Raw genomic sequence first — 13,576 nt, forward strand, 5'->3', positions numbered from 1 at the left:
AACGCCCAATCCTGGGGATCGCCGCGCAGCAAAGAGATGACAATTTTAACCTGCTGCGCGGAGTTCCCCGACGAGTTAGGCTTCAAGGCAAAAAATAATTTACAATTATTCTTGAAATTCAAGAATTTAGACCGATCCCCAAAAAACACATCAGGAGTGGGAATCTTTGGTTCAGCAGCATGTGAATGAGCAAGATAGGCGGAAATTCATGGCACTTCAGCAGCGAGCTGCTCCACATGATCAGATAATTGCTTCATCTCCATTGAGAGAAAAATTCCCCCTACGGCCTCAGAGATATAGAGGAAAAAATATGCACTCAAAAAAGAAAAAAAATTCTGACACTTTTTTTTTTACAATTCTCTCCTGCTATTGAGTACCCTAGGATCTGCGGTATGGCTGGTGATTCTGTTATGATGAGTCACCGAAGGAGGAAAAAACAAAATATCAGCTAAGTCTATTAAAAACAGAGAGGTTGGCAGCTATCGGATTGCAGACCCCTGGACCTATCCACAACAACTAGCAGTAGCCGTGGGGGGTTCCTACGGAGCCCTAGACCCCTCGATCACAGCCGGAGAACTACATAGCCTAAAGACAGAAAGGGGAAAAACTAAACTGCCCCAGAGCAGACCCCAAATCAATAGGCAGCCCCCAACATATAATGACGGTGAAGCAAGATGAAAACACTAACACAGATAGAAAGATAGGTTGAGCAAATGATGGGGCCCAAGCTAACTACATAGGACAGGATAGGAAAGCTGCTGTCTGCCATCCGCAAAAACCCTATCAAAATGAGCCAACCGACTGATAGGAAAAACAGGCCCTGAAGTCGCTAGGCTTCAAAAGACTATATCAGCACTCAGGTATATTCTGAAGACAGAGCAAAAGATCAACAGATCAGAGACAAAAATGGAATTCAGCTCACCCCCGGCCGGGGATGGCAGAACTCCCAAAAAACAAGGCAAAACAAAAACAAAACTGAAGAGTACAAAGCAGAGCAGAAAAACTTAGCTTTGAGATGCAGGAATCACACTGGTCTCCAAGAATCCAGCAGGAAAATCACCAGCCAGGAAGAAGGGCGTCGGCAGCCTTATATCCAGTCCTCAATTCCAGCCACCCAGTCATCATCTAGCTGCCCAGGTGTTTGGTAATCAGTCTCACTACCTTCCTTCACCAGAGGAGGGAGTTCATCAGACCTCAATGGTGAAGGGAAAAATGATCTCAAAACAGGTAGGGCTGCAAAATTTGCAGTTCCCAGACCATGGCCAGGCACTCCTTCTCGATGGTGGAGTATGCCACTTCCCTCGGCAAAAGTTTCCGGCTCCGGTACAACACGGGGTGCTCCTGGTTCCCCGAATCGACCTGGCTGAGCACAGCACCGAGGCCAAACTCGCTAGCTTCGGTCTGTATCAGGAACGGGCGACTGATGTCCTGTATGAACCGCCTATAGTAGCCTGCAGTGCCCAAGAAGGACATCACCTGTTTCTTGGTCCTGGGGGTGGGCCAGGACACGACCTGGTCCACTTTCTCCGGCTCCGGACTCATGGAACCCCCGCCTACCCGGTGCCCCAGGTAGTGGACCTTGCTCATGCCCATCTGGCACTTTTCCGGCTTGATGGTCAGGCCTGACTGGTGAAGATGCTTGAGCACCTCCTGGAGATGCTGAAGGTGTTCCTCCCAGGTGAAACTGAAGATAGCAATGTGATCCAGATATGCCACTGCGTATGCAGAGCAGCAGTGCAGAGCAGCCTGGAACTCCTGGCTAGAGGCAGCTAGAAGTGACATCAGGGTTCCTTCCTCACTGGGACCCTCTGGAACCTGCTCTGGGTTCACCTCTGGTTCAGTCTCTCCTGTAGTGGAAGAGGGTCCAGAAGGCAGGGCGCTACCTGCGATCCGGGCACTCTGACTGCGTGTGACAGAGGCTATGTATGCTGTCTCCCTGGGGATTTCTACAGACCCACCAGCCGGCGCTGCTATGGGCTCTACCTCCCCATCCACCCCCAACACTTCAGGAGCAGTGCTACTTATGAGCCAGTTACCTTCCTCGGTGACACTGGTCAGTTGCATGGCATCACCTTCCTCACGGTTCCCATGCACCTCCCCATTTCCTTGAGCACCGACGCTTGCTCCTGTTAGGGGTTCCTCAGCCGTCTCACGTTTTTAGAGCATGAAGACAGACTAATAAAGTTATAATTTATTCCCAAAAGACAGGCAGTGTTTACAGAGATAAAAGATCTTACAAAGTTGAGACATTAGATATGTACAATGCAAATATAAAATAAACAGGTTTAAAAGCATAAATCAACACTTACATTTGCTTAAATGGTCTTAAGCTAACCATGTGGGGAGAAGGCGGAGCCAAACGTCTCCACTCATCTGAGTTCCTTTTGGCATGGAATCTCCAGCTCGAATCACTTCCCAACTGAGTGAGTGTGCTCTATAGTTCTGGGTCATGACATCATAAAAGGGGCTGTCTGGTGATGGTCCTCCCCCTGCTCAAAGTACAGATGTGGGTCCTGAAAACTTATAACCATCATATCTGGGCTTGAGAACCTAGCAGAATATCGGCAGAACCATCATTCATCTTATATTGAAATTAGCTTTGTAATGACATCAAACACTAGCTGTTTATTCCACTCAGTATATGAGAACTCCATTTATCTGGTTCTGTCGTCACTAGGATGTAGCAAGAACCACTGCAGTGAAGCCCGATCAGTGCATGTTACTAATATGTAATTTTCATCTCTGTCGCGTATTGTTACACAGAGCTGCAAGCAGTGAAGTTACACTAGTGTGTGTGAGCTGTGGGGGGAGGAAGGGGGGTCGCAGGGGCTGACAAGCAAAAGTCTCATCTGTAGTGTAGAGAATGTAAGATTCTGGAATGTTCTGGAGAAGTCATATCTTACATTATCATTACAGTTGATCACAATTGTCAAACACAATGCTTGACAAGTGTGACCAACCTGTCAATCACATTCCAAGCGATGCTTCAAATCGCTTGGAATGTGCTTGAATTCCGCATGCGAAAATCGTGTGAAAAACGTTTGTTTTCAGTGGCAAAACGCATGCGAATTCGCATGCGTTTTTCCCGCGGTGAGTTGCGGAAATGCTGCAGAAATTTCCAAGGCATTTCTGCAACGTGGGTACTTAGCCTCAGTGTGACACGCAGCAGCGACCAGGCCCCCGCTGTGAGATCGCGGATCGTGGTGGATCGTCCTGGACAGTCTTTTGAACATCTGTCTCCCGCTGGCCATATTCTAGAATACCCGATGCGTTAGAATCTATCTATCCAGTATATTAGCAAATGTATTACAGTCTTCTTGCTATCCTTGTTAGAATAGACTATATAGGCACACATATGTTCAAGCATATAATTTACCAGTGAATACTTCCATTATTTATGTGTAGGGACCCTGTACAGACCAGAAAAATAATATGGAGATCTTTCCTACTTCATTTCCATGAACTGTAGGACACTTTATCATTACTGCAGTCTAAAAAGCCTGGTATCTAGGGGCCAATTAGCAGTGCCAGCCTGCATCATGTTCTAAATTTCTTATAGGACATTCATAAAAAATTCATATTGCAAGGTTCACCCTAGTGGATGAATAGTGGGCTTTTTTCTTAAGAAACATTTCAGCTATCAATGTTTATTTTCTATATTTCTAACAAAATTATTCCTTTTTGTGCCACAAAAAATTCAGTGTTCCCTGCCGCACATGCAAACTCAATACGATACATATGGGAACTGCTACATCCCCCCGGGTGTTTGCTCCTATGTGAAAAAAATAATTGGCCTTGTTGTAAAGTGCTGTGGAATTAATGGCGCTATATAAGCAAGTACAATAAATAACAAAGTTTTTTTAACCACATCCATATACCAGCAATACTAGAGGTATCAGGTCACCCCTCCCTGTGTTCGCTTGCTTCATCATTGGACTTTATTTGTATAGCAAGCTGTAGAATAGAAGGAGTTAAAATGGTGCATTGCAATCTTCTGAGGCCAGGGCTTACTTTTATGGGTTTTTTTTACATGCCATGATTATACTGCAATTACAGCAGGTTGCAGTACAGTGTTAGACATTGTCAATGCTAATGTGTGGTTCGCTTTGAATCATATGCAAACTTGAAGTTTCATGCTTCCATCATTCTGTGATCTCATGAAATGCAAAATTATAGCCTCCTTAATTGTTAAAGGCAACCTGTAAGCCATTTTATGCTCCTGGAATCACTTCCTTGTTACAGAAAACTATGCTTAAGGCCTTTTTCACACGTCAGTGTCTCCAGGACGTGCGGTGACAAATTCTACATGTACAGGAGACACTGACACACGTAAACCCATTCAAATCAATGGGTCTGCGCATGTCAGTGTGTTTCCACGTACCTTATGTCCATGTGCAATACACATAGACATGTCTGTTTTTTGCTGCAGCATGGTTCGCAATATGTCCTGCACATGTACACACAGATGTCACACAGATGCCATCAGTGTGACACGTACCGTGTCTGGGATGCTTTACAGTTAGCGCTGTTCCAAGGCGCCGGGTGCTTAACCTGACTCTCATCATTGTCGCCTGGTCTCTCTGCAATCAACGAGTCAGCACCCGCCATCTGTATATCACGTGTATTAAATAAATAAATTTTAAAATATTGGCATGGGGTCCTCCTTAATTTTCTCAATCAGCTGAAGGAAAGCCGACAGCTGGGGGGGCTGGTGTTAATATTCTGGGAAGGGGACAATAGCCATAAAGGTACCCAACCAATTAATAATAGCTCACAGCTGTTTGCTTAGCCTTTACTGGTTATTAAAGAAGGGACCCCCCAAAAAATGATGTGGGGTTCTCCCTATTTTTTCTAACCAGAAAAGGCTAAACAGACAGCTGTGGGCTGATATTAATAGCTGGGAAGAGGCCATGAATATTGGTCCCTTCCCAAACTAAGAACATCAGCCCTCAGCAGCCCCAGAAATGGCGCTTCCATTAGATGCGCCAATTCTGGCTCTTCCTTCTTTCCCTGGTGAGTAGGCAAGTTGAGTAATACTTTTGAGGTTGATGTCAGCTGTTTTATGTCCGCTAACATCAAGCCTAGGAGTTAGTAATGGAGAGGTTGCGTTCCCACGAAGCAAATTTGGTGATTTTTTTATGTTGCAGATTTTCTGCACCCATTAGCCCACAATCACACGTTTAGTATTTGGTGAGTTTTTTAGCTCAGTAGTTGCAAACCAAAACCAGGCGTGGGTTAAAAAAAATGTAGAAGTGGTCAAGTGTTTCTATTAGACTGTTCCTCTCCTGGTTTTGGTTTACAAATACTGAGATAAAAAAACTCACCAAATACTCAACGTGTGCACATGGCCTTAAGTTACTTAGGTTTCTTGCGTTTTTTTCATTGCATTGTTAAGTGCGTTTTTTACATACGTTTTATCGCATTTTTAACCCTGCATTTTTTTGTTTTTGATACTTACTGCTATTTGGCGTTGACAGAACTCTTTTAATACAGTCATGTGTGGACTACACGCATTGTTTCCGCTGCGAAAATGCACTAAAAACGCATGTGTGGTTTTTACTTGCGCTTTTTTTCTAATTGAATGCATATTTAGGGAGAAAATCTGTACATAAAATTCAGCATACCCGCAAGAGAAATTGAAATGCTGCTGATTTGAAACTTGCACAACACTGAGTAAAAAAAGAAGTACAATGGGCATACATTTTCTATAAACCCCATCCACTTTGCTGAAACTCGAAGGCTTTGTGCCCAAGATAAGTTTTTTATGTTATGTATGTTCCCTACATCATAAACACAGCGTTTCCCAATTCCAGGAAAGTGGATGGGATCTATAGAAATCTCATGCCGACTGCGTTTTTTTTTACTCAGCGTAAACTGACCTGCGGTGCGTGTATCAAATCCACAACATGTCAGTTTCCCTTGCGGGTACGCTGAGTTTTTTGTGTGGATTTTTCCATAGATCTGCAAGTAAAAAACACATGTACATTTCTACCACAGAGGAATCGCATCAAAAACGCATGTACAGTGCATGTAAGTTTTTGGGTCAAAATTACTATTATTGTGAACAGTTAAGCAAGTTGAAGATTAAATTATCTCTAAAAGGCCTAAAGGTAAAGATGACACATTTACTATGTATTTTAGGCAAAATATATACAGTATATATTCATCTTTTACATTTTAAAAACATCAAAAGGTAAAATGGTCCGAATAAAAAGTGTATTCACCCTGCATGGTTAGTACCTAGTAGCACTCTCTTTTGTAAGTATAACAGCCTGGATAGGCTTTTTGCAGGCAGCCAAGAGTCTTTCAATTTTTCTTTGAGGGATTTTCATCCATTCTTCCTTGGAAAATTCTTCCAGTTCTGTGAGATTCCTGGCTCGTCTTGCATGCACTGCTATTTGGAGGTCTAACCACAGATTTTTAAAGATGTTCAGATCAGGGGACTGTGAGGGCCATTGTAAAACCTTCAGCTTGCACCTTTTGATGTAATCTATTGTGGATTTTGACGTGTTTAGGCCGGTTTCACATTTGCGTTTCACATGCTGCGTTCGGCGCACACAGGCACACCTTCAAAAGTGCGCAGCGCACGGCAAAATCCTGCTAGCGCACGATCTGCGCACCCTATGCTAAAGATTGGGTGCGCAGATCGCAAGCGTCCATGTGTGCTAGTAGGCGGCGATGACCGGATGGGGCGGGCAGGGAGCCGGCAGGGGGCGGGGCTTAGCGGCGGCCGTGCGCAGGCCGTCGCTGCGCCATAAAGCGCAAATGTGAAACCGGCCTTAGGATCATTATCCATTTGTAGAAGCCATCCTCTTTTCATCTTCAGCTTTTTCACAGATGGCGTTATGGTTGCATCAAGAATTTGTGAAAAAGTACTGTATTAATTATTATAGGTAAACTATCCCCCATGCCATTGGCTGCAGCACAACCCCAAACATGATTGAATCACCCCCCATGCTTAATGCCTGACAAGATGTTATTTTCCTGAAATTCTGTGCCCTTTTTTATCCACACATACCTTTAATCATTGTGGCCAACGATGCTTTTGGCTTAGTCCAGGTTCGCATAGCGTTAACCAGCCCTATCAACGCGTAGCGTTGAAGGGCTGCGTTAACGCTATAGCATAACGTGATATGCGTTATGCTATACCGCTGATGATTCATCAGCGCTAGCGGTGACATGCTATACCACTAGCGCTGATGAATCATCAGCGCTAGCTGTGACGGAGCCTCAGACGCTGCAGGCCGCGTCCGAGGCTCCGTCAGTGTATAACGGCACATCGCGAACGCGTGCCGCTTTACGGCATACATTGCGATTCGTTGAAGGGCTGCGTTAACGCTATAGCATGACGCGATATGCGTTATGCTATACCACTGGCGCTGATGATTCATCAGCGCTAGCGGTGATATGCTATACCGCTAGCGCTGATGAATCATCAGCGCTAGCTGTGAAGGAGCCTCAGACGCTGCAGGCCGTGTCCGAGGCTCCGTCAGTGTTTAACGGCACATCGTGAACGCGTGCCGCTTTACGGCATACATTGCGATGCGCCACATAATGGTGGTGTATGGCAGCGTTAACGGACTGCGTTACACCGTTAATGCGTTAATTTTTAAAATGAAAAAAAAACAATATTTTTTTGTAATATAAAAAGGAAATGTGTCATCTTTTTAGATCTTTTAGAAATCATTTAATTTTCAACTTGCTTAACAGTTCACAATAATAATTTTGAGCAGTGGTGTCCAAACTTTTACATGCCACTGTATCCTGGAGATGACTAGCACTAAAGTTTTGTCAAAGCCAACAAACAGAAAGTATCAAAAACAAAGCAGCTTTGTTTAAACAGACAAGAGGCAAAAAATGCAGAGCAAATAATGTGATAAAAACACATGTAGAGTAAAATAAACATACTCAAAAACTCAATGAAAAAACACAGGTTACCCATATACTGGAGTATAAGCCGAGATTTTCAGCCCATTTTTTTGGGCTGAAAGTCCCCCTCTCGGCTTATACTCGAGTCATATACCGGGGGTCGGGGGGAGGGAGAGCGCGGGTGTCAGAGATCATACTCACCCCCTCCTGGCGTACGGTCTCTGCACCCCCTGCTTCTTCCATGGTCGGGGCCCCAGCTCTTCCTGCGTTCAGCGGTCACGTGGTACCGCTCATTAAAGTCATGAATATGCGCATATTCATGACTTTAATGAGCGGCACCACGTGACCGCTGAAACCTGGAAGAGCCGCAGCGCCGAGACCATGGAAGAAGCAGGGGCTGCAGAGACCGTGCCCCAGGAGGGGGTGAGTATGACGGGGGAAGAAGGGGAACAGTGCAATATTCACCTGTCCCCGTTCCACCGCCACGCGCCGCTCTGTCCTCCGACTGTGACGTTCAGGTCAGAGGGCGCGATGACGAAGTTAGTGCACGCCCTCTGCTGAACGTCACTGCAGAGACCCGGGAAACAGAGTGTCGCGCGGCGGTAGAACTGGGACAGGTGAATATCGCCAGTGTCGGGGGCCTGAGCCAGCGGCGACACCGGTACCTCGCCTGCTCAGGTGAGTAAGTCATTTTTTTTTAATTGCAGCAGCAGCAATATATGAGCCATATTTATCTATGGAGCATCTTCTTGGGCCACCATTAACCTTTGTGCAATTTATGGGGGTTATTTTTCTATGGAGCATCTTCTTGGGCCACCATGAACCCTTGTGCAGCATTTTATGGGGGGTATTTATCTATGGATCATCTTCTTGGGCCACCACTAACCCTTGTACAGCACCACCCTCGGCTTATACTCGAGTCAAAAAGTTTTCCCAGTTTTTTGTGGCAAAAATAGGGGGTCTCAGCTTATACTCGGGTCGGCTTATACTCAAGTATATACGGTAATTTATTTAATAGGTGCAGAAATGGTGCAGATAATCTACAACATCATTAACAAAACAAAAGCTCATTGTGGGAAAGTAGCCTAAGATGCTGCGTTTTTGAGGTAGCAAAAATACGCAGCATCAGAAACTCATCATGGTACACAGCCTAAATAGAAAAAATTGTGAATGTAAAGACTATTCCTAGGGCGAGCTTTTACTAAACAAATAGTGAGGGAAAGGCCATGTACAGGCAGCTAACTAAGAACATACAGTATATACCAGAGATGACAATCTTCCAGAATATCACGGAGGCTACCGTGGGGGTCGCACAGATCCCAACGTCGCTATCAGTTTGTCAGGGGACGCAACTCCACTACCTCCAATCGTTAGGACAATTACGCAATTGACTGATGAGTGATGGAGGAGGACACGGTTACTTCCACTACTAGGCCGATTATTGTAGAACTTACAGTGAGCGTATGGTATATACACCTCTGATTTCAACGCATGTAATATATATATATATATATATATATATATATATACACACACATAGATACATACATACTGTACATACACAGTTGAAACCAGAAGTTTGCTTTGCAGTAAGTAATAAGCACCTTAAAACATTCTCTCTCATTATTCTGGCATTTGTCAAAGATTAATAATTATGGTAATCTTAACTGACCTAAAAAGGGAAAGGTTTATCTGATTTCACGTCAGAGATTGAGAAAAACATGGATATGTGTCTTTTTATATAGTGTATGTAAACTTGTAAACTGGTTTCAACTGTATGTATGTATATATATGTATATACAGTCACTGACAACTCCACAATAACAAAAGGGAAGTACTGGAAGCCAACAATCGTTTATACAGGCCAATTGTACACCTGTTACAAGGTAGCGTATGGCTTCAGGGGTGCGGTCTACAGTGCAAGAGAAACAGAGTTATTACATTTTATATATTTAATCTGAAAAAGTAGGCAATGTTTATAGAAAATACACAAAGATGATACAAAATGTGAACAAAACAAAATAGTATATATATAAAAGGGATGACAAAATAAAATTACTACACTTGATGTCACGGAAATAGCTCAGAGCTTAGTGGAGGGAGGTACTCCTGAGGAAAAACAGATAGAACCCTCAGCAGGCTGTACCTACCAGGACTGACAAAAAATACAAGAACCCAAATTCCGCTTCTTATTAGATCAAGGTTACAAGGTTATGCCCACATACCTCCCCTTGGTGAGCTCGTATGGGGGCTAGTCATGGAATATGCTAGGTCTTTTAGAATTTTTATCATACAAAAGCTGGAGAAAAGTGTTTTTATCTCTGTGGTTTGTCTTGAGGTAGAAGCAGGTGTGCTTCAAAACGCGTTGAATAAAAACTGAAATTTGAATTTCTACGTTCTCTTTCTGCATTTGATACTGTTGGCAGTGCAGATTTACCTCCATTTTTCTTCAGCTTCTACATGATATTCCACTGTGGATCTGAAGCAGCTAACACAGGGGTTGTTGCTTTCATAATCCCGCCATTTCCTCTGTTTTTGTTCGTCTTTTTAATACAGAAAAGACCCTATTGTGTTCTTTTTCTTTTCAGATTCCTTTTTTAATTGTGACATTTATAATTTTATGAGATCTAAACTTTCAAAATATCTTCACCCCTGGAGGACACAGGCAGCAGATATTGTCGTTATGTTTCCTATTGCCATTTTGTAGAGATGAAACATGACATTGATAGCATTATTCATAGGACAATATTAAGTTGAGTTAGAATGGACTTACGGTGATGTGAGTGAATGCATTATATTCGTGCCTTTGCTACAACACTGAAAATATACCTCCCATAAATATCTCCCTTCTTTGAAAATGTCTTTATGGATTTTTAATTTTTCTCTATGAAACAGAACAATCACCATTTCTGCACCACCCCACCGATTCATACTTTAATGTAGGGTGATCAGATAGATAACTTAAATAATACTGACATGACAGATACTTAGAGTTTGCTAAAAGACATTTAAAGGACTCTCAGACCAAGGGAAAAGCAATTTTCTGCCCTGGTGTAACCATGATTAAGCACTTTCTCCTCAATGTCAAGTGTTATGTTTGGGGAAAGCAGGTAACACTCATTAATTGGCCCCTACCATGAAGCATGGTGGTTTGGCCCCTACCATGAAGCATGTTGGTGGCAACATTATGATGATGGGATGTTATTTAGGTTTAAAGAACTGGAATATTGGCCAGGATGAAGCGGCAAAGTAAAGAGAGGTCGTTGATAACAACCTGCTCCAGAACCCTCTGGTCCCTGGACTGGATCTGAATATTTATGTAAATGTGATATTTCAGTTTTATATTTTTAGAATAATTGCACACATATTGGCAAACCTCATATTGCTTTATTATATAGTCTGAAAGGGGTCTGAAAGTTTTCTAAATGTACTGTACCTGATAAACTACGTATTACAGGACTCACCGTGCCACAACTTCATTATCCACCTTCACAATGCAGTAGGGGTCACTCGTGCCTGACCTTTAAAGAGGAATGAAAAAGGTCACATACTGATAGTTTCAACAAAGATAAGACTGTTTAGTGTAGCTAATATTCTACTATCTTATCACATCTGACATAGCCAAGTCAACATTAAAATATGTGCCAAGTGTGGACAAGTCCATAGCTGAGCGATTTACAAAAACAAAATGTGTCATGAGAATATGGGGCTGAATGCAAACCAGTAATCACAAACTTAAAAGAGACATTTAGGCTATGGGCCCACGTAGCGTTTTAAAACGCACACTGAAAACCAGACTCCTTCCCAGAAATTGCGCGTTTTTTTCCGAGCGATTTCACCGCGATTTTACCGCGATTCTGTTCGCGATTTTGCCACGATTTTCTCAAGCACTTTCCAAGCGATTTGAAGCATCACTTGGAAAGTGATTGACAGGTTGGTCACACTCGTCAAACATAGTGTTTGACAAGTGTGAGCAGCTTTTTACTATTGAGGCTGCCTATGTGGCATCAATAGTAAAAGATAAAATGTTAAAAATGATAAAAAAATAAAAAAATCAGGGTATATTTACCTTCCGACGTCTCGCGCTGCCATCCCGGGCCTCAGCGTTCCCAGCGATACCTTGCGAGACCTGTGATGACGTTGGTCTCGCGTTACTATAGCGATCTCGCGAGACCGCTAGAGTCACGCGAGACTACGTCATCACAGGACCTTGCCGCAAGGCATTACTGGGAACGCTGAGGCCCGGGAATGCAGCGTGGGACGTCGGAAGGTAAATATACCCCGATTTTTTATTTTTTATTCTTTTTTTTTACAGGGGTATGGTACCCAGGGCCTGGAGGAAAGTCTCCTCTCCTCCACACCGTGGGTACCAACTGCACATGAGACGCTTAACTTCCCACATGGTGGGCATAGCCACATGCGGGAAGTAAGCGATTCTCATGCATTCCTATGGGTGCGGAATCGCGGCAATTCTTTGCGATTCCGCACAAAAGAATGATCATGCTGCGATTTTTTCCGCGATGCGATTCCGCCGTGGAAAAAAGCGCAGCATTAGCACAGCATGTGCGGAATGCCATAGGAATGCATGGGGTGCGTTCTGTACACGATTTTTAAACGTTTTTGCGCCAAAAATCGCAGCAAAAATGCTTAAAAATCGCATTGTGGGAACACAGCCTTAGGCCACGTGCACACATGGAGTACTTGGTGAGTTTTTTACCTCAGTATTTGTAAGCCAAAACCAGGAGTGTTACATTCACAGGAAAAGTATAGCGTAATAGAAACACTTCACCACTTCTGTATTTTTCACCCACTGCTGGTTTTGGTTTACAAATACTGAGGTAAAAAACTCACCAAATACTCAACGTGTGCACGTGGCCTTATTTCAGCTGTGCTCCCAGAATGAGCTTTTGGTGGGTTTTGATGTTGCAGATTTTCTACACGGTTGTCCGGTCCATATCGATAAGTCTGTAGTCGCTCTGTGTGACTGCAGACTTATGGATCCCCCCAGCACACGCACTGTGCGCTGCAGGGATTCACCGGTTTCTGACCCGGGACCGGAGGATATGTATGCAATATACATACTGCCGGCCAGTAGGCGTGGCCTTGCTTCTATACACTTGTATGGAGCATTGGAGCAAGGCCAAACCCAGTAGACGGGCCCTGGCCACGATTATGTATATTGCATACACACCCTCCAGTCCCGAGTCAGAAACCAGGGAAAACAGTGCATCAAGGAACCAGGGATTGAAGCTTGAGGAAGATAATTTGCATATTCCAGGTGCCTTCTGGGAAAAGCAAAGAGTCTCCCTAAGCAAGAGGATCGTTGGATACAGCCGGGACCAGGTGCTTGGAAAGCATCGCCGAACCAGGGATTGAAGCTTGAGAAAGATAATTTGCATATTCCAGGTGCCTTCTGGGAAAAGCAACGAGTCTCCCTAAGCAAGAGGATCATTGGATACAACCGGGACCAGCTGCTTGGAAAGCATCGCCGAACCATGGATTGAAGCTTGAGGAAGATAATTTGCATATTCCAGGTGCCTTCTGGGAAAAGCAAAGAGTCTCCCTAAGCAAGAGGATCGTTGGATACAGCCGGGACCAACTGCTTGGAAAGCATCGCCGAACCAGGGATTAAAGCTTGAGGAAGATAATTTGCATATTCCAGGTGCCTTCTGGGAAAAGCGAAGAGTCTCCCTAAGCAAGAGGATCG

The 13,576-nt window shown here is 43.9% G+C and overlaps 1 protein-coding gene across 1 annotated transcript in view; it reads right to left on the minus strand.

Moving 5' to 3' along the window:
- The window catches only part of RASAL1 (RAS protein activator like 1), a 270,898-nt gene that overhangs the window by 195,938 nt on the left and 61,384 nt on the right, over positions 1-13,576 (minus strand). Inside the window, exon 2 of the mRNA XM_073554111.1 lies at positions 11,334-11,390. Within this exon, the coding sequence (XP_073410212.1) occupies positions 11,334-11,390 (57 nt within the window). The remainder of the gene's footprint in view (positions 1-11,333; positions 11,391-13,576) is intronic.

The sequence above is a fragment of the Dendrobates tinctorius genome, unplaced genomic scaffold, assembly GCF_039654945.1.
Source record: "Dendrobates tinctorius isolate UK_male_01 unplaced genomic scaffold, ASM3965494v1 ptg000206l, whole genome shotgun sequence".
NCBI lineage: Eukaryota > Metazoa > Chordata > Amphibia > Anura > Dendrobatidae > Dendrobates > Dendrobates tinctorius.